General features: G+C 37.9%; 4 protein-coding genes across 6 annotated transcripts; 2 read left to right on the top strand and 2 right to left on the bottom strand.

The window, feature by feature from the left end:
* The first annotated feature begins 205 nt into the window (after positions 1-205).
* Positions 206-1,409, top strand: LOC112171828 (zinc finger BED domain-containing protein RICESLEEPER 2). Its single transcript, XM_024308947.1, has 2 exons — positions 206-407; positions 559-1,409. Exons 1-2 carry the CDS (start codon positions 206-208, stop codon positions 1,407-1,409), a joined length of 1,053 nt encoding a protein of 350 aa, XP_024164715.1.
* Positions 1,410-3,560: 2,151 nt separating this feature from the next.
* LOC112174347 (serine/threonine-protein kinase tricornered) lies at positions 3,561-9,895 on the bottom strand. Of its 3 annotated transcripts, XM_024312088.2 has the most exons (13): positions 9,623-9,895; positions 8,328-8,502; positions 8,076-8,159; positions 7,728-7,969; positions 7,394-7,637; positions 7,214-7,293; positions 7,042-7,126; positions 6,076-6,198; positions 5,877-5,990; positions 5,634-5,681; positions 4,980-5,064; positions 4,114-4,163; positions 3,561-3,958 (listed from the first exon to the last, which is right to left on the bottom strand). In XM_024312088.2, exons 1-13 carry the CDS (start codon positions 9,769-9,771, stop codon positions 3,926-3,928), a joined length of 1,512 nt encoding a protein of 503 aa, XP_024167856.1. In that variant the 5' UTR covers positions 9,772-9,895; the 3' UTR covers positions 3,561-3,925. The 3 variants fall into 3 exon arrangements, with proteins under 3 accessions (XP_024167856.1, XP_024167855.1, XP_040363758.1); XM_024312087.2 differs by having other exon boundaries at positions 3,561-4,163; positions 9,623-9,894; XM_040507824.1 differs by lacking the exon at positions 5,634-5,681 and having other exon boundaries at positions 3,561-4,163.
* Positions 9,896-14,991: 5,096 nt separating this feature from the next.
* LOC112174348 lies at positions 14,992-17,369 on the top strand. The gene is made up of 7 exons (XM_024312089.2): positions 14,992-15,150; positions 15,338-15,459; positions 15,540-15,683; positions 15,774-16,071; positions 16,237-16,298; positions 16,555-16,639; positions 16,912-17,369. Exons 1-7 carry the CDS (start codon positions 15,108-15,110, stop codon positions 17,025-17,027), a joined length of 870 nt encoding a protein of 289 aa, XP_024167857.1. The 5' UTR covers positions 14,992-15,107; the 3' UTR covers positions 17,028-17,369.
* A 575-nt stretch (positions 17,370-17,944) lies between these two features.
* On the bottom strand, positions 17,945-19,887 carry LOC112174346 (protein ALP1-like). The gene has a single exon (XM_024312086.2). It carries the CDS (start codon positions 19,730-19,732, stop codon positions 18,197-18,199), a length of 1,536 nt encoding a protein of 511 aa, XP_024167854.1. The 5' UTR covers positions 19,733-19,887; the 3' UTR covers positions 17,945-18,196.
* Positions 19,888-20,618: the final 731 nt, after the last annotated feature.

The following is a 20,618-nucleotide window of genomic DNA, read 5'->3' as shown; positions in this document are numbered from 1 at the left end:
TACCTGCCAGCAGCACTACAAATGGGACTTCTTCAATGTGGTCTCACGCAAAGAAGTGCAAAACCTGCCCGCTTTACGAGCCACTACCAGAAACGAAGGGTCAAACCATTCTTAAATCAGATAATGTGAGTGGGGGGGGGGGGGTGTTACTTACCATAAATTCAGCCAATCTAGATGTGATTTAAGATGTGTTAGGATGATCATCATGGATGAACTTCCTTTCATGCATGTTGAAGGGGATGGGTTTAAGGAGTTCGTTCATGAGTTACAGCCTCAGTGGAAAAGCATGAAGAGAAAAGAGGTTGCAAGAGGAGTATGGGAGTTGTATCAAATGGAGAAAGCCAAGCTGATGAGTGAGTTTGCTGCTCACTCAATAAGAGTGAGCATAACTACTGATACTTGGAAGAGTATTCAGAATATAAACTACATGGTCGTCACTGCCCGCTTTTCTGTACAGTGACTGGAACCTTCACAAAAGAATATTAAACTTTTGTTCAATCATTAGCCATAAAGGGGAGGATATAGGGAGGGGTATTAACAATGTCTTTACAATAACAGTGGACAATGCATCTGCAAATGATACCGTTGTTTCGTACATGAAGAGAAGACTTAGGAGTAAAGGGACTTTAAACTTTGACGGTGACTTTTTACATCTTCGGTGTGCTTGTCACATCATAAATCTGGTTGTGAGAGATGGAATCGATGAGATTGAGGATGGGATAGAGGCTATTTGGCACTGTGTGAAGTTTATCTGGTATTCTTCAAGTAAACTTGATAAATATAGGGATTTTTCAGTGCTTGAACAGTTGAGCAACACTGCAAATGTTCCCCTTGATGTTATAACTAGGTGGACCAGCACATACTTAATGTTGGCTGCAGCATTAAAGTATGAAAAAGTGTTTGAAATGATGGGTGATGAAGATGACACTTTTAAGAAGTACTTCGACGAGACGGATGCCAAAATCAAGAAGAAAAGGGCAGGTCCTCCTTCATCACAAGATTGGAGGAATGCACAAGCTTTTGTGCATTTTCTTGGGAAGTTTTACGAAGCAACCATGAAATTGAGCGCTTGGAAGAAAGTGACAGCACATCTGCTGTTCTTTGAGTTGATAGGGCTGCAAACAGAGATTGATAACAAGATAAATGATGATAGAGACCCTATTTTGCAAAGGGTGGCTTGTGGGATGAAAGACAAGTTCGATAAGTATTGGCGTTCATTTGAACAAATGAACAAAATCATTGTCATAGCCAATGTGTTAGATCCTAGGTGGAAACTGCAATACCAAAAAAAGGCATTTGCCAAAGTTGGTTCATCACCGATAAGAGTTGCAACAATAACCAGTGAGTTAAAGGGGATTTTAATGATGATGTACGACGAATATAGGCGCAGTGATGCAGCCTTTTCCTAAACCACACCCGTTTATGGAAGTCAGCCAATGGAGGGAGTTGAGTTTCATGGTATTGATGGTGGACAAGCTGAAATATTGGTTGATTTAATGCAAGAAAGAATGGATGAACAAAATGAGATGATCTCGAATGAGGTTGAATACTTGGCTGATCGATATGTTCATCCATTGACACCGGATTTCGATGTGACAGCTTGGTGGAAAGTTAATGCCAATGCATATCCGGTACTTTCAAAGCTTGCAAAGGATGTATTTGCCATCCCTTGCAACACCGTCGCAAATGAAAATGCCTTCAGTTTGGGAAAAAGGGTGGTAGATCCTTATAGGAGTTCCCTAACACCTAAAATGGTAGAGTGTTTGGTCTGCTCAAGTGATTGGCTGAGGGCTACAACACCTTCTACAAGGAACCAACTATGGCTGAGCTGGAGCAGTATCGCGAGCTAGAAGCAATGGAGAGAGGTATAATTCTGCAAATATTTGATTGAATTTACTCGTTTCTGCGATTTCTGCCATTTTCTTAAACTTGTACTCACTATCAATTTTCTGTTTTAATTTGTAGAAACTGCTGGACTTAGATTGGATGAACCAAGCTCTTCTACGACCACTGCTGCAACATAAAGAAGAAGATTCATAGTTCAGTTTCCTGCCGGTGCAAAGGTTTTGGTATGCAATCAGTCTTATAACTTACCTCTTCAATTTATTTTCATCAAGTTTTCTTTAAGTTCATCAATTCTGGGCTGCTGCATCAAGTATTGAAGTTGCTACATTCTCTTTTAGTCTCTAATATTGACAAACTGAAACTGTGCAGCGACATCCCCATAATGGAAAAGATGAAGTGATGGATGATCAGAACATTAAAGCAACCTAACTTGTGTTTTGTTCAGTTTTATTTGTAATGGGACAATGCGTATTTTTTAGTTAATTGTTGGTAATATAATTTCTTTATGATTGCTGTGTTATTTTTTTTTGGGACTTTTGGATGAGTTGCAGTTTTGTACTTTGTTGTGGACTTGTGCAATGTGTCATATGATGTACTTTTACTCTTTTAGGTTCTATAACTTGTAGTTGCAGCTTTTATTTTTTATTGCAGCTTTTATTTTTTATTCTTATTTCTTTGTATTACTTGTAGTTGCAGCTGAATGATTAATGTGTGGATGATATGATGTAGTGGGCTGCAACAGCAGTAATATGGAAACCATAAAGAGGCTAAAACTCTGCTACAAAAGCCCAAAAACTGGAAAACTAATTAGTCAATAGTATGAAAAATTGGGCTGCCAAAAGTAAAAAGCTAGAAAATGGAAATGGGCCTTGTGAAAGCTTAAAAATTAGATGACCCAATAGTTTTGGTGGAGGCCCATTACTGAATCAAGCCAACCGAATAATCGGCATACCGAAAATTCGGTTTGGGCCTTGCTCGGCTCGGTTTCGGTTACAGTTTGGGCTAACCGACCCACTTCGGTTCGGTATTGGTTTGGCCCATTTGTGGTCGGTTCTGGGCCGAATCCAGCCCTAGTCTAAACTACCTAAAAGGCCCAGAGACACCAATGTACTAGGTCAAGCCATATTGTCCCAAATCCTGATACTAAGCCCAAAGCCCAAGTCCAAAGCAACAAGCCTAGTACTAGTAGCAAAGCCGGCCCGATCCGACAAGGAACACCAACACCACACCGATTAGAAGCCCCCGCCATAGCCAACAAACCAGGTGAGAATTCAGCCGAAGCCTCACCAACAGATTCGTAGACATCAGCGAATACCACCCCCTCTAGAGGCTAGCGCGAGAACTACCGAGAAGGAGGAGCAGAAATAGAAAACGGATCCAAGATCTGATTGGTGCACAAAGAAGCCAATTGAGGAAAACCCCACCACCTCCATCATCGAGAAAGATTAAACTCCAACTTTCCTTGGCTAAAATAACAACGCCGCCGCGGCGAGAAAACCCGAGTAGAGCTCTCCTCACCCATATCCACCCGAATGTTTTGGGAGTGTTCACTTTGGCTTAGTTGTAATTAAAATGAACACTCCCGACTTCGAACTATTTTGTGACTTGTCCCCTCAAAATTGTGAACGAGTTCGCGTACTTTTTAATAAATTCAAGGCAGTATATTGCAGATGCAAATTTGGTATTAACAAATGCTAAATGTGGCATATAACAGATAAATCAAAATTTGTAATTTGCTTTTGGCCGGAAGGGTTGTATTCAGGCCAAAATAACAAATTAAGGCAAGATATTTTTACTACTATTCCATTCATGGCTAATTTAGGTTTGCCTTACAATCTTACACAACACAACAGAGAAAAGTTCTCCCTAAAATGGCTACTGAGTTTCTTGGTAATTCGCTATGAATTATAGTTGGACCAGAAACTGCCACTAGAGAAGGCACGGTTATATCACTGCCAACCTGGGCAGCCAGGACACCAGTTCCAAAGTTCATAGACATTCTAAGTTCTAATTCACAGAAACGAAACCTTACTGGAGTCTCACTTACCCTTGTCAGGGTCTTTATGAAGCTCTTCAATGACTACTGTACACTTAGATGAAGGCGGCATGCAAGCTGCAAGACAGCCAATTCACAACATATGCAGAGTTATAAAGTCTGAACTCGAATCAAGCATATGTGCAATATCTGCGTTATCAGCTTGCCACTTTATCTCCCAAGATTTGATGTTATGGTAACATAGGATCACCAGATGATGCAAGCATTTGTACCTCTGTTTCTCTTGCTGCCCGTTCAGTAGTGAATTCTACTCGAGCATCAGCTGCAGAAATTGACAAAAGTTCAATCTAGTAAGATTCACAATAGAAGACACTGGAGAATACTTATCAAATACTTGGATAATTGATATGAGAAAAATACATTAAACTCATCAGGTGATACACTTTTGGTCCAATCTGCAATGGTGAAAACAGTTCCAAGAAAGCTAAGACCGCATTTCTTTTTCTTTCAAGAAAAAAAAAATACCGTATTTCTTTCTAATCAAGCAAAACCGTAGGCAAACTGATCAATAACGTGTGCGTAAATACTACCATAAGCATTCATCAAGTAACCATTTGCATTTCTAACAATGTGCTGCCTCTTCTTCCTAAATAGGTTTAGTTTAGCATGGGTAGGGAGTTGACAGAGGGGAGTACACCCCCACTGAGTAGGGGGGATGTTGCTATTTGATCATCTCATCAGTACTACTACCCCATCAACTAGACTATTGCATACGCAAAGCTGAAGTTCAAATTTTGAGCTTGGACTTCGGAATGGACATGCATTTTCAGCATCAACATCTCTATGCAAATGAAACTTAATATCATTGTAAACAGCAAAGCTGAGTGCTGCAAAATCAATCTTGCATTTCTGTAGTACAGTATATCGAGTTATAGACAAAAGAAGGCAAACATTACGGTGATATATGTAAGTGAGCAAGAAAACTCTGCTCAAGTAGAAGCAGCAAGTCATATAACTAGATATATAAAAAAAAATTAATTGAATATGCTTTCATGGGTCGCAAAAATTCTCCCCCATGCCATAAGAAAACAACTAGAAAGCAATGACCCGTCATCAGATGGGAGTAACAATTGCTTACCAAAAGCTTGGCGAAGCCCTTTTACAGCATCAAAGTTCTTGTATGTATAGCCAACAAAGTTTAGATCTTTGGGAGTCAATTGCAGCTGCATGAAATAATAAGGTGATAAGGAACAGCTGTCATTCACTCCTAAACCATGTACAAGATAACCTTGTTTTCAAAAAGTCAAAAAGTCAAAAAAGAAGAAGAAGGAAATATCAGTTTAGATGGCACTAATATGAACTCTAAAGTCTGCGATTTCTACTTGATTTTAGCCCATGCCAAAAACAAGTAAAAATGGAAAAGGCAGAGACAAAAAACAATTCTGAAAAAAAAAAAATTACGCGCGCGCGCACACACATATAGTCAGATACGTTTTTTCATCTGTGCAATTCTTTATGTCCACTGGACATAAACTAGTAAAAATAGAAAAGGCAAAGTCAAACAAACAATTCTGAAAAAAAAAATTAATAAAATAAAATAAAATAACACACACACATAGTTAGATACTTTTTTTCGTATGTGCAATTATTTATGCCCACCGGTGCCTAGTTAATATACCCAACCTAGTAGATGAGAATATTATCACAATACCAGCTTATTATGGAAACTATGTCATAGGAAAAAGGATTATTACATATCAAGAGTACACAAACAGCATGTAAAGATACAAACCTTCCGCGAGGGTCCTGAACCAGTTCTTGCTGATGCTGGAGGATCCAGCTAATCACACATGAAAAAGATAAGATAAGGAATCAATGAGAGCATCATATTTGGCACCGACTTGATTCTAGATAACACATATATGAAAGAGTACAGGAACTAAAAAGACCAGCATTACTATAAGAGTAACAGAAGAAAGAATAATGCTGGTGAAACAAACAAATAAGGAAACAGAAGAATAGGCCAATATAATACCTCATCAAACTTCATAAAGTTTTGGGTATCAAGCTCCCCATTCACTTCTGGTTTGAATGCTGCCTCCATTTCATAAAGTTTGTCCCACACAATGTCCTTGAACCAAGGATGAGACTGACACAACAGGGTTTTTACAAATATAAGGCACAAGAGATTGATGAAAGATCCTAATAACATATTACCAATATGAGAGCCTTACTTTGATTTGACGTGCACCAAGCCTATGTTCAACATCACACAGCAACCTGCAAATGAGATCCTTAGCCTCGAGTGTCAGCCTTGCATCTTCTGGAAATTTTAAATGATTTCTCCAATGAACAATCTGACAGGAATTGACAGATATAGAGTGAGAGATGCACTTTCACTTTAGATAAAAATGAAAATGAACTATATTATTATAATGTAATAATTCTGAGAACAAGCTATACCAGCGTTCAGCACACAGTTTCAAGATGTAACAACGACGAGTAACAACAGGGTTATTAAATCCTTACATAACCTAAGACAATGCCTCACTTGCCTAAGAAAGCAACAAATCCAAGACACTTCATATGCCATGACTTACATTAGTTTTATATAGTTACACTCCTTTGTTAAGTTATGTATATGAGTATATCAAAGTATTTTTTATTTTTTAAAAAAGGCAGATTTGTAGTTATAGAATTATGGCTTCCTCAAATTATAGTAAAACAAAGGTGGTGGAGGCAAAGAATAGGGAATTAACAGCACGGATGCAATACTACCCAATTAAATTTAAAGTCCAAAAAGCACAAATCAAGAATGAAACTATTCAACAGATATAAATATGTGTGACATTCCAAGACATGTACTTGATGTTGCTACCTCTTAAATCTCTTTGAAATATGGCCTACTCTGATGAAATAATTTACATGATACAGTTATATGTCAAGATTGCCAATAGTTGAAATAGTTATACAAGAAGAGATACTCCATAATCCATATGTCAATCTTAGTCATGGTTGAAAAAGTTGGTAGGAATCATCAATAGTTTTGGCAACCACAGTTTCCATTCTCGCATTATTTTCTAGATGTGTTGAACTTTATATACATGAAACTCTAGTGACCTAGAAAACCTATGATTAACTGCAGAACATTGATAATCACAAAAGTTACAATTATGTGAAGGTATGATGATGCATGTTACCTTTCTGCATGTAGTTATGGGATCATCTGAATAAAATGGAGGGTATCCAACAAGCATTTCATACAGTATTGCTCCCAGTGACCACCTAAATGAAATAAGTCATATCACACAACAGGTATGAAAGAGAATATGAGGGGTAATATGATAAGTAAAAACTGAAGCTTAAACCAACCAGTCGCATTCCATCCCATATCCCTTCTTTAATAACACTTCAGGTGCAATATAGTCGGGTGTCCCCACAGTCGAAAATGCCTTTCGGAAACAAAATGCAATAGAATGAGGGGATAACTTTTAAGGTCTAAGGCTGAAGGTGTACTGCAAAAAAAAAAATTTGAAGAAGACACTAGCATACCAGCTTCCTCCTGTTCATCTGCCAATGCTGCAGCTGTTCAAGGGGGCTTTTCCAACTATTCCTGTTATCCGCATCAGGAAAACATCCATCGATATCCATTGGTTCTGCTGAATTTTCATCATCCATAGATCTATTTTCATGCAGTGCAGGTAAAGTTGTACAATCAAGAGGCTTACAGAGGCCAAAATCCGAGAGTTTCATGTGACCGTTTTTATCTAGAAGAAGGTTGTCGGGTTTAATGTCTCTGCAAAGACAGTGAATTATGACGTGGTGAGCAAACTGATAACAAAAGAAAAAAGAAATCAACACCATAAGAGTGATAGATGTTTTCCACCTGTGTATGTAGTTGTGTTTCTGAATAGATTCTATTGCCAGTACACTCTGTGCAATGTAAAATTTGGCCACACTTTCATTTAAGGTGTCCTCCCTCATCAGCAGAGTCATCATGTCACCACCAGGCAGATATTCCATTATTAAATATAAATACTCAGCATCCTGAAAGGAGTAGTAAAGTTTAACTATGCAATGACTGGCAACTTCTGCCAGCAAGTTTCTTTCAGCTCTAACATGTTCCACCTATAGGACAAAACAAAAAATTTGAAAATTAATAGTTGCATCAATAAAACATTGGAACAAGTTCCAGTGGTAGGTTCTGTTACAAAAGTCACATGTAAGGTCTTACCTGTCCTCTCATAAGCATTTCAGATTTCTTCAACTTTTTCATGGCATATATATTGCCAGATTTTTTCTCCCGACACAATCGAACCTATATGTTTGAGTGTGTGTTAGGAAAGTCATACTCCTAAAAGCAACAACATTGCAAACAGATACAGGAATCCAGAGGCAAATATAACAAGCATAGTTTTCAAAATGGAAGTTAATTTTAAGACAACTTGTTTAATACGTTTTTAAGAATCTTATGTTTAATACTGACCTCACCAAAAGCCCCCCTACCAATGATGGTCAAAGGCTCAAAATCGTCAACACATATCCTATGCCTTTTAAGTCGCATGAACTCCGTCTCTTTTCGCTCTAAATCTTTGATCAGGTTGATTTGTACCTCCTTTGGCACGTCTGATGAAGCTAATTTCCTTTCCAAAACCCATCGTCTGCAATGAAAAGAAATCATATCAAACACTCGTTAGTTCATTTGTTTAACTACAACACTTTACAACTGCCTTAGAAGACTCCATCACTATACCTTCTATTGAGACTGTAGATATTTATCTTGATGTCAGACCAGTTTTTAGTTATAGTAAACTCTTGGGATCTTATTATTCTATATGTGCATTTTATGGAGTATAACGTGTATTAAAAAAGAAAACAATCTTTTTTTTGGGTACAAAGTACTACAAACAGATCTACAAGAATTAGACGTAATAGGAATATTGCATAAAGAAAAAAGGCAAGGCACAGAAACAATATCATGAGGAAATTACAGAAAAAAAATATGCAACTATTCCAGATAAACAAATGAATATAAATCATATTGTAGGAAACCTCTCGTGTAAGCATTCATAATAGAAGAGAAAATTCTCATTTGTTATTCCCTCGCCTTTAGAACTTTAGTGTGCAACTCTATCAAAAGCAAATGCTGTCTTTCATTAACCTCAAGTTTCAGGGAAACCTTCTTATTGGAGCTTTTGGAGAGGAGAGCTACCCTCGAGTGCAGTCTTCCACCGAGAACATAGGTGAGCACTTATTAGGATTTGCCTCTCTCAGAGAAGATCACAACTTGTTTAAAATAATGCATTTCGTCGCATTTCAGAGAATCAAATTTTCAGTACTAGATGACCAGCTAATCTAGTTGACAGATTGGTATACATTACGAGTAATAGTCTAATAGATGCACCTCCTAAATCAGACAAAAACAGACCTAAGGAGACCGAAGTAGAAAATAAAAAACAATAATAGCAGAGATCAGAATCCAGATGGATCAGATTTAGTGATACTGAGCCTCATTTCCCTTCGTAATTGATTCCTTCCAATCTCTTGCAAACACTGATTTCTTTACTAGCACACGTTCCGATTAACCATACGCATCAAATTAATCACACACATTTCGCTCTTGCTACATTTCCACAGCAAACGAAAATTGAAAAATTGATGAACAAACCAAGCCATAGGATTACTCTAATTCGTGCTCCCAAACATGAAGTCTTTGTGATTCGAACCTCAAATTCCCAACCTAAACTACATTATTCAGCAAAAAATTGGAGCAGCGTATACCTTTCTTTTCGTTCTTGTATGTTCTTCCTCTGAGCTCTGTAGTGGTTCTCTATGAACTGCTTGGCTGCTGCGACCTTCTCCATCGTCAAGCTCGAACCTAACACCTCCTCTCCTTCTCCTTCTCCTTCCTCCTCCAGTCGATCCTCCATTTTTTCTCTCTCTCTCTCTCTCTCTCCTCTTCTTTCTCTCTCTCTCTCTCTCTCTCTCTCTAAGAGAGTATCAGTTTCTCTCTCTACAGACCTCACTGAAGAAGAAGCTCTCTCTAGTTCTATTGCAACGTCGAGAGATAATAACCTCAGAAAAACACCTCGTTCCTTTTTTAGCTATTTACTCCTCAACCGCCGTGCGCACGCCACGTGTTCCGACCGGACTTTTCGGTCCCACTTCCTCTGACGTGGCGGCGCGTCATTGTGTGGTGGTCATGGGTCTCGCGAAGTCTCGAAGCAGGCGATTGTGGCTCTTTTTCATTTCTTTTTCAGGGAATGAGGAGAGGTGGGGATCACGCGCCTGTAAGTGGGGAGTGTGACGCACTCCACGTTGTGGTGAGGCAAAGAGTCGCTGTCATATTTTAATGACGCTTTTAAGGCTTTTAACACATTTTAGTACAAAGATGGCCTGTAGAGTTGGCTGTGATTGGGCCGTGATTCCCACTTTCCTTTAATGGGGGTGTGGATTTACTCAATTCCATTGGTCTACACTAGGTGTCCGCAGTACCTGGACCAGTACAGTAAATATGCTATAGAATTTATATCCTCTACGGGCAAGTCTACAAACTCATTTCACGGTAAAAAAGAGAGAATGAACTCGAGTAAGCAGTGTCAATGTGTCATTATAAAATTGCACTGCATAACTAGCTACACATTGGATCACTGATATAGACTTTAAGATATATTAATCTTCACTTTCATAAAGAAACCATTTATCTCAGATTTGGGACTTGGTCTTGAGTTAAGAATCTAATTTACCAAGTGGATAACAAAAGATGTTAAAAGTTTTAAGTGGTTTAGGAATACATAGATAAACGATGAATCTTTTTCATCAAAAATAGAAATGTCATTATCTTAACCATCACACCAAACTGTAGTTTACTATGCTATTTGCAAACTAGGTTTAGCGAAAATTATTCTTCAACTAATTTGTGTAAATTTATGCAGACAAATATATAAACTATTCCATCAATCATTATGTTTATGTTTTCAGCAAATTTACTAATTGGAATTCTCAATAACAAACAGAGTAAATTTATTGTAAGATGAGAGTAAAAAGATTAAAAAAAAATGATGACCTATATTGCACACAATCATTTTATCATTTTATGAGTCAAATTTATATTAGTATATAATTATCAACCTCTACGATAAAAGTCACCGTTAACATTTACTCGTCATAATTATTTGTTACCTTTCTCATGAAACATATAAATCATGGGTCTGTACTTTTCTCCATTAGATTTATCTGGTAACTGCAATGATGAGTCAACCATCCCATAAACGGTGACGGATTGATTGACCGCACACTACTGTGGGTAGAGTGATAGGGGAATGGGCTGGTGTAATTAAGGTACGACATAGGTGTAATTAAAAAAGGAATTTTAAAGAGAAGGACCAATCTGAGTCTTAGCTGTGAAAAGATTGACCAAAAAAAAATAAAATGTCTAGCTGTAAACGGCAACACACTGCCAAATGTACTTTGTGCTGTTCGTTGTACCATAATCGAAAAGAGGTATCTGGTGCTTGACACCTCAACAACAATTCCTAGACGTACTTACGTGGCAAGGTTTGATTTATGCTCCAAACTTTTCAGTGGTCATATGAGCTGTATGATTGGTGTACTTTTTGAGATCTGGTCCAAGTTCCAACAAGACAATTTAAAACAAAATTATAAATTTAATTTTGATAGGCATTCATTATAATTAAGATAATTTATAAAAATAAAAAAAATCAATCAAACAAAAATTGATTCAAAAGCATGGCATTCAAGTGCTCCCTACAATATTTAAATTATTTTTGGCTGTATCCTTAAATAATAATATAGGTTATTATTATATGATGATAATTTATTACATCATCTACATATTTACATCAAATAATTTATTACATATTTACATCATCTAATTCGTGCTCCCAAACATGAAGTCCTTGTGATTCGAACCTCAAATTCCTAAACCTAAACTATCACAAGTCTTGTAAAACTAAACCTCCATTACTTTGTCTTTGATGTCACACAGGAATATCTTTAAATTTCATTTTAATATCAGGAAGTGGCTTAACCATCAGTAAATACTATTTATTATTTTAAATAAATGAAAATATATAAATTTTCATAAAATAAATATTTAATATTCTACATTTAAAATAGTCATTTGCAAGTAAGAGAATTCGGACAACATAGATACAAGGTTACATTTAGCTTATCATCAAATGTATTGATAAAGTCTCATAGGATTTGACTTTTAATTTAAAGAAAATAATAAAAACATAAGAATGTGAGGGTCAAAGGCTATACACCTTGGATAATATGAGCTCACCATCCGTAAAACATGATTCTTAGAATGTGTTATAATTGACTGAACACTGAACTTTTCTTTTTGTGAATTTTATTATTTTATGACTTTGAAAAATCTTTAAAAAGTATTGTGTCATGATTTTTGAGTTTCGTCAGTTTGAGAAGTATTTTAAAATCATTTAAATGATAGAAAAATTTTGGTGAGAAAATAATAAAATGCATTTTGCTTAAAAATCACATGTTATATATAGCCCATAATTTTAGATAGATATCATGGTCGTAAAAAGTTTTTAAATTTTATTTTTACAATTTTTTTTTTGCGATACATAAGTCAGCCCTTTATTGAACTAGGAAAAGAATTACACAAAGCAAAGTTCAACTGCTACTGCAACTAGAAGAAAAGACAGAGTTGAGAAATAAAAGCAGTCCTGCTACAAACCACAAGCATGAGCTGCTAGACAATGAGCAACAGTATTGCCCAACCTTCCAGCAAACCAGTCGAATACTTCTACTTGTAGAACCACTTTCTTTCATGTTATGGAATCTAAACTCGCGTAATCGAGTCATAGCACCGATAACCACATCACTCGGTCCCTGTTGCTTTTGGTTCCACACCCGGTCATTTCTCTCCTTCCACACACTGTACAAAAGAAAGAGTAGGTCCCAAAAGCGCTTGGTGACAAATCTTTAGCACAATAACCCATCCACTGGAGCAGATCACTACCTTCCATCTGAGGACCGTAGCATACCTGCCTAAGAACAACATTAGACTTTAACACTTCTTGAGTAAAAGGACAATCCCTACAGAGATGTAGAGTTGACTCCATGTGATCCTCACAAAGCATACACATAATAGAATCTAACTGCACTCTTCTCGACTCCAAATTAACAAGAGATGGCAAGATATCCAAACAAACCCTCCAGACAAGAACTTTAGCATTATTTGGAATAGAAACCTTCCACATCTTCTTCCAAAAAGTAGTCCCCACCAAAGGAAGGGTAGAACTTGAGCTAAGAGAAGTAGAAAGAGATAAACGATGTAAATTTGTGGGGCTTAGTTTGACTGAGTTGCAATGGCGTGGCCAGAACTTGTAATTAGAGGAGTCAAAAATATAATTTCAACTTTCAAGTTAGGGTTTACATTTAAGTGAAAAATTTATACTCAATAAAGAAAGAAACAAAAAGGTGGAAATGATTACAAGTGTGACTCAAATCTATAGCACATGAATGTTTTACTCAAAAACTAGATGATGAAAAGCAAAATAAATATGCAGAGTTATAAGGGTCAACAAAGACTTTACAAGCAATATTAAGCTAAAAATATAAGATATCTATGTCAAAAAAGATAAGGTCAAGAGGGTCATTTGACCCTCCTTAACCCTAGCTAGCTACTCCCTTGCTGAGTTAGGGCATGAATTGTGTGAGCCAGTTTACAATTTTGACTTTTTATTTTGGATTAATTACAGTTTACCCCCTTGAGGTTTGGGGTGTCATCATTTCACCCCCTCTACTTTTAATTTTAACTTTTTACCCCCTAAACTTTCCAATTTCAATCAGCCATGTCCAATTTCTCTAAGTCTGACCCTTGAGGGCTAAAATTGTCATTTCAACATAATTTTTTTTTTCTTTCTGTTTTTGAGTTTTTTCTTTCTCTTTTTTCTGTTTTTTATTTTTTTTGTCTTCAACCTATACACCACAAGTTATAATAGGTTTATAAAAACAAAAAAAAATACTCTAGATGGTTGAAAGCCGCTCGCTGGTGTATGATATTTGTGATATATCTCCGATAAAGTGAAGAATTTTATGATATATCCCCAATAAAGTGAAGAAATATCTGTGTAAAATCATTTTTGGTCTACATATTTGTGATATATCTCCAATAAATTGAAGAATTTTAGGATATATCTCCAATAAAGTGAAGAAATATTTGTACATCCCCAATAAAGTGAAGAAATATTTGTACATCCCCAATAAAGTGAAGAAATATATGTGTAAAATCATTTTTTTATAGATATTTATTTACAGATAAAGTGAAATTATTTTTTACTGATATTTCTTCACTTTATTAGGGATATATCCTAAATTCGTCACTTTATCGGAGATATATCACAAATATCGTAGACCAGCGAGCCGCTTTTAACCACCTAGAGTATTTTTTTTGTCTTTATAAACCTATTATAACTTGTGGTGTATAGGTTGAAGACCAAAAAAAAAAAAACCAAAAAAAAAAACTCTTTAAAAAAAAAAACAGAAAAAAGAAAAAAAAACTAAAAAACAGAAATGTTTTATTATTATTTTTTATGCTGAAATGACCATTTTAGCCCTCAAAGGTCAGACACGTCCAATTTGGATGGAATAGGAGAAATTGGAAAGTTTAGGGGGTAAAAAGTCAAAATTAAAAGTAGAAGGAGTGAAATGATGACACCCCAAACCTCAGGGGGGTAAACTGTAATTAACCCTTTTATTTTTAGTTTTTATCTTGAGAATAAATAAATAGTTTTGTATTTAATATTATAAAATATTAATGAAAAACTAAATAATAAGTAGAGTTTTAGGATATCATCACTAGTGTTGTCCCGTGAGTCCGTGACATGAAGCCCCAGCACTAACGTGCATCGTAGAATTTTCGACTTTTTGTTAAGAGTAATCTCTTCAGCATTTATTTCTTCTCTGTTTGGACTGGACCATGCCTCATTTGCGCTAACATTCTCTGAGGAGGCCCATTCCATTGAGCTCACATTTCAGCATAGGCCCACTGGGCTAATGCCCAGTAACAAATCCATTATGATAGAAGCCACCAGCTCTTTCTTCCCACCACTACCACTCAAACTGCGTCGTTTCGATCTGGACTGCCAAGTGTGTACAAAAGTACGTACTCCAAAGCAAAAGTTTGCCAAAAAAAAAAGAGCTTCGCTTTGGAGTTTGGACTGTTCGCTTCGCCGGAGCATCACGGCCAGTCTCAGTTAAACCGGTGCAAGCCATGGCGGATCCCTACCATAGATACGCTGCTCCGCCGGAACGAGGTTTTTCACTTTGCCCTATCCTTAATTTCACCGCCACCAATTTTTCACTTTCCCGAACAAAATCACGGTCAATTTCCATATCTCACACTCTCAGAATTACTCCATGAAATCGTTTCTGTATAATGCACAGGGTTTTTATGAACGATTTGTGTCTAGAATTTGATCGATAGTGTATATATTTTGCTAGGTAGTGTAGCAAATTCCAATTTTCCTGGTTACTTATCATCCGAAGCACCATCGTTACTATCGAATCACACTTTTGCCCCTACTGATTTGAGAAGCTATTCTTCGGATTTTCGGCTGAGAGATGTAAGAAGTTTAACTGCTACTTATGGATGGATATAAGTATTTGTGCATGTGTGAAGAATTGTGTTATTTGACTACTGCAGAAATCGTCGTGGTCTGTGCCGTATGGTGTAGATGATAGTGTGGGTAGTAGAGTTCGTTCTGATTCGGGTGTTGGGGTGACAGCAGGGTCTAGCCTATATGATCCTTTGGAAGATACTTATCGAAACCAGAGACAGGATATTGCGGTGAGTTACTTTGAGTCTTGTGACATTTTTGTATACATTCTGCGTGTATTGTAATGTATGAAAGAATTTTGTTGTTCTGTCTGTTTGCAGATGAGGTCAATGACGCCTGGGGTTTATGGTGTAGATGCTGTGAGTGTTAGTGTTCGTGGTGAACCTGGTCTTGCTGTAATAGCGGGGGCTGGTTTTCCATCTCCTTTACAAGCTCAGACTTTACTAAACCAAAGACATGCCACTGGAGTGGGCATTGGCTCGAGTGTTTCTACTGACATTAGTAGAGAAAGGTCTGTGCCTTCAAGGAGTGGTGATGGTCTCCCAGTCCTGAAAGGGGAATCAAACATTTTGTTTGTGGATGGACTTCCCACTGACTGTACCAGAAGAGAAGTAGGCCGTATCCTTTTGCTTTTCATGTGTCTATTTTTGCATGCCTGTGAATGTTTCAGGTATGCAACATTTCCAGGATAACTGTTTTTTACTTTGCGGTGGAAATGACTGCCCAAAACCTGCTATTTCATTCCTTTGTTCCAGTCATTTCAAACCTTAACTTATTATGAAGATCTATTTCGTCCATTCATTGGCTTTAAAGAAATCAAAGTAGTTCACAAGGAGCCTAGACGTGTAAGTGCACTCATTTGCCTAGTTCTATCAAGTAATTTTGATAGACATCATAAAGGTTTAACACTGAGAGTCCACTTATAGAGGAAAGCAGCTGCACTTGTCATTGCCTTTTAGTGATGCAGAGTTGAGATAGGGCTATGGTTTTGTCCGTGTCAACTAGCAAAAACTTTTTGCTTGGGGAAAATGGTTTTTTTTGCTGCCATTTGTGTCTTGCTTTTGAATTGCTTCTGATCATAGTTTCCCTGTGTTTGGGCAGCAGAGTGGAGATAAGGCAATGGTTTTATGCTTTGTGGAGTTTGTGGATCCAAAGTGTGCTTTGACTGCTATGGAAGCTCTACAAGGTATCGTACATGCAATATCCATGATCTCTCTGCTTAGACTAAATTTTTTTGCATTTGATTAGATTACTAAGCATAAGTATGCTGTTCAGTATTTTATTTTCCATTCTGGTCGGAAGTATCTTCGGAAAAATATCTCATGTTTAAATGTTTACTGTATATGTAGCTGTTTTGTAGCCTGTTTGGAAAAATGAGTTGATAAAGCTTTCATTAATTTCTAGCAATTTGAGGAAAAATATATCACCTATCAAGCTCTGAAATGTGGATGTACACAGGTTACAAGTTTGATGACAAGAAACCTGATTCCCTTCCATTGAGGATCCACTTTGCACATTTTCCTTTCCGTCTACCATCTGATTCCGATCAGAAACGAAGTGGAATCCGACACTGATGAAAAAATGACCGGTATGAAATCCCTTGTCTTCGTCCAGAGATGAGCAAATCTTTTCAATACTGAGTCAGTGAATTGTGTAAATCAACAATTAGATGTATACGTAGGTTGTGGCATGATACATGAGCAGCTCGATACAAAGGATGGCCTTATATTGACTTGGCCCACAGACTTAGAACCACTTAATTGTTGTAGTTTAGGAAAGGATTGCGTAAGCTGGCCGTAGCCTGTCTGATGACGTCTTTATTTGAACTACCTTTTGAAGTCTTTATTTGATGTTTTAGGGTCTTAATTTCGTATGGATAGAAATGAAAAGGAGCTAATTTCGGGTTTCCATTATAAGATTGCGAGGTTCTTGATGATAGAATGAAAGAGGCAGTAATAGTTTTTTATGCATGAACTTGAAGCTTGCAAGCTCTATATTTAAGATGCAAGGTTCTAGGGTGGAAAAACCAATTTGGAAGATGGCTTAGGGAAGATTGTTGAAAGGGGAACACGAGCGGTGTTCTTAACTGCCCAGGAAAAACACTTTATGCAGATTGACTCGCGTAGAAGTAAAAAACTAAACAGAATTTTATGAAGAAAATTTTTATTACGCCATTGGTTATAGTTTAAGCTGGACATCAGTGGCCATTGACATACCGTACTATTTCATGTGCAACTGTTGGGCATGGAAAATGCCTCTGACTAATGGAAACAGATGGACATGATATAATATGAAATATGAAGGTTCCTAGTCTCAAATTATTGCGCTTATTCAACTACCACGATTCTTAAACTAACTAGATTTTGACATATTGCATAAGGGAGACGAAGAATGCACGCAATCTTAGTTCATAGTCAGAGAGAGTGCCACATTTTCAAACACTAAAGAAAGAGTTCGCATCGTAGTGGCCATTTTAAAACATGATTCATAATGAAGCAAAAGAATATCAATTTCATTCATCTCTTATTTGGTAACTGAAGTATGGATCATAGGTTACAATGTTTGATCTTGATCATGTATAACTTACCCTATAAAGATTAAAATCATCCAATTGTGGAAGGGAAGAATATCTATGTTTTACAGAGCCCCTTTACACAAATCACAAATAAGGAGGAATGGCTTCTACAACAATACAACTAATTAGTAAGCAAAAAAGAAGAGAAATGGAGACCTAATAAGAGCCCTAGAGAAAAGAAGTGCCTGCAAGGCCATGATGCAAAAGATTATGAGCAATGGCATCCCTCGCCTTCTTCGAGCTTTGTGATCTCACAGCAATCTCCGGAACCATCTCATCATCCACAAGCTCAAACCTCAGGTCGGGGTCGATTTCCTCATTCCTCAGCTCGCATATATTGTGCAGCACACAGCAAGCCCCAAGAACCACAGGCAAGTCCTGGAGCTTCACCTCCGTCCTCTTCTGCAAGCACAACCACCTCCCCTTCAACCTCGCAAAAGCATCTTTCGACACATTCTGAATCTCCCCAATCTTCTCATTGAACGCATGCTGCGTCCAAGTAAGATGCTGCTGAGTATACGGCACCAGCACCCAATCCAGCAAAGGGTACCCCGAACCCCCCACAATCCACACACCTTTAAGCAAACCATTCCCGGCCCTCTGATGTAAAGCCGACTTCTCCAGAACCTGATCATCCGGCATTGAACCAGGCCACCCTATACACACATCAGTGAACACCCCTTTCGGATTCACCACACCTTGCACGGTGATGGAGTAGCTAGTCTTCTGGTTCCTCTCTGTATGCCTCTTGTTAAAATAAGCAGCCACACTAATCTTCGGAGCTATGATCGGAATATGAGTAGTGTACATAGACCCTACAACATTAGGTATACCTGAAAACGACTCGAACTCTTCCTTCACCTTCCTCAAAACACCATCCTCCGGCCAATTCAAGTACTTGGGCATCAACACAGTCCTAATAGCTGAGCAGACTTCGAGTACTAGTTTATGACAAGTCGATATCCCTAACCCGAATCGCTTTGAAACGAGCCGGAGCGGGTCGCCGGTTGCTAACCTCCACAAACAGACGGCGACTCTCTGCCGGACCGGAATTGCATTCCGGAGAGTGGTGTCCTCTTTCGCTATAGCCGAATTGAGCTCGTCGCAGATCAAATCGAACGTGGCCTTCCCCATCCGGAAGGCTTTTTTGAATTCCTCTTCCGGGAAATCGGGTTGGTTACACTCGTCCCACCAGGCCTTGGACCGGTCCTTGACCCAAAGCCTCCGCTGGTGACCCGACCCGCTTCCTCCGGGTTTCGCGCCCTTTTCGGAGGCGTCAACCGCCGCCGCCGCCGCAACGGCCGCAGTCGCCGCGTTTCTCGACTTCTTGCGGTTCACGGTCTCGGACTCCTCGACGTCCGAGTAGTAGCCCTGCAAATCGGAGTAGTGTTCCACCATGGCCTTGGTCTTCGTCGTCTGCTTCTGCTTCTCTTCCGCAAACGACTTGTCGTCATTTGAGGCCCGGTCGAGGTCCTCCTTCTCCTGCTGCTCCAGCAGCGACAGGGTGGTGATGATCCCCTTCAGGTCCTTCATCTTGCCTTGCTTTCCCGGCGGGCCGTCGTCGTCGGCGGTCTTACGACGGCGTTTCTTGGCGGTATCATTGTTCATTTGGTGGTGGAGAGAGGAGTGGAGGAAGGAGTAGATGTAGGAGAGGTCGGGTTGGTCTAGGTCTGGGTCCGGGTTGGGTATGGGTTTCAATTTCATATAGAAGAAGAAGAAGGGAGCTGAAAAAGTAAAAGGCAAAAGAGAAGGAAAGGTCTTTGGCTTTGATCACTAAAAATCCTTTATATGGATTTGTGTGTGTACGCAATGTGAACACGAAGAGTGACACTTTGGGAAAAATGACGGAGGCAACTCAGGCAAGGATTTAGAATTGTATAGCGATATAGTTGTCGGGATTTGAATAAGCGCGTAAATACAATACAACAGTCTTATATAAATACCATCATATGTAATTATCAACCAATTGAATTTATGAAATAAAAAAGAACAGTTCTAGATTTCTACTACTATCTTTTCTTTCTTGTGGTGTTCTCGCACTATCCGTTCTTCTCATCCGCATGCGTCTTAAGTAAGATGATCGGAACATTAGATTTATTTAATTTAAATTTAAGTTTTGTGTATAAGTTAATGCGTCTTTTATATATGTCGGTCGTGATTGATAAGATAAACTTGTCATCTCACGCGACATGATGCTCCACTAAAATCTCTTCTACAATAAATATCTAAATCATTAAAAATTACTCAATCACCGTATTATCGTAATTACTTTTGAAAAAGTTGGTCCAATATTAATGTAATCAAACCAACCATGAATTTCTTTGCATAGAAGTACATCACACCCGGCACATTTAATCTTAATTTTGAATGTCAATGTATCGTGATCCTATATCGAGAATAACTTTAACATGAAAGGTCTAAATATAATTTTAATATTAACCGAAACTATTTCAAAGCTAGACTAAAACCATTAAAAAACAAACGAAAACAGACCGTTCTAAACCTCATAATATTCATGGTAAAGAAAAAGAATTCAAAATCTTTTTGGTATTGAAAGTACACATACGCAATACATATATAGAATTAGTGT

The sequence above is a fragment of the Rosa chinensis genome, chromosome 6 (genome assembly GCF_002994745.2).
Source record: "Rosa chinensis cultivar Old Blush chromosome 6, RchiOBHm-V2, whole genome shotgun sequence".
NCBI lineage: Eukaryota > Viridiplantae > Streptophyta > Magnoliopsida > Rosales > Rosaceae > Rosa > Rosa chinensis.
Note: the sequence above shows the minus strand (reverse complement) of the source record. Positions and strands in the feature narration are given on the sequence as shown.

What these genes read in the sequence shown, in the direction of transcription:
- LOC112174347 (XM_024312087.2), bottom strand. Translation starts at nt 9,771, where the DNA reads ATGGAGGATCGACTGGAGGAGGAAGGAGAAGGAGAAGGAGAGGAGGTG. An exon ending in ACTTTATGAAGTTTGATGAG is followed by an intron (nt 5,682 to 5,876) that starts GTATTATATTGG and finishes ATGTGTGATTAG; the next exon opens with CTGGATCCTCCAGCATCAGC. An exon ending in GTTCAGGACCCTCGCGGAAG is followed by an intron (nt 5,065 to 5,633) that starts GTTTGTATCTTT and finishes TATTTCATGCAG; the next exon opens with CTGCAATTGACTCCCAAAGA.
- LOC112174348 (XM_024312089.2), top strand. Translation starts at nt 15,108, where the DNA reads ATGGCGGATCCCTACCATAGATACGCTGCTCCGCCGGAACGAG. An exon ending in CGGATTTTCGGCTGAGAGAT is followed by an intron (nt 15,460 to 15,539) that starts GTAAGAAGTTTA and finishes TGACTACTGCAG; the next exon opens with AAATCGTCGTGGTCTGTGCC. An exon ending in TACCAGAAGAGAAGTAGGCC is followed by an intron (nt 16,072 to 16,236) that starts GTATCCTTTTGC and finishes CTTATTATGAAG; the next exon opens with ATCTATTTCGTCCATTCATT.
- LOC112174346 (XM_024312086.2), bottom strand. Translation starts at nt 19,732, where the DNA reads ATGAAATTGAAACCCATACCCAACCCGGACCCAGACCTAGACCAACCC.
- LOC112171828 (XM_024308947.1), top strand. Translation starts at nt 206, where the DNA reads ATGGATGAACTTCCTTTCATGCATGTTGAAGGGGATGGGTTTAAGGAG. An exon ending in AACTACTGATACTTGGAAGA is followed by an intron (nt 408 to 558) that starts GTATTCAGAATA and finishes TTACAATAACAG; the next exon opens with TGGACAATGCATCTGCAAAT.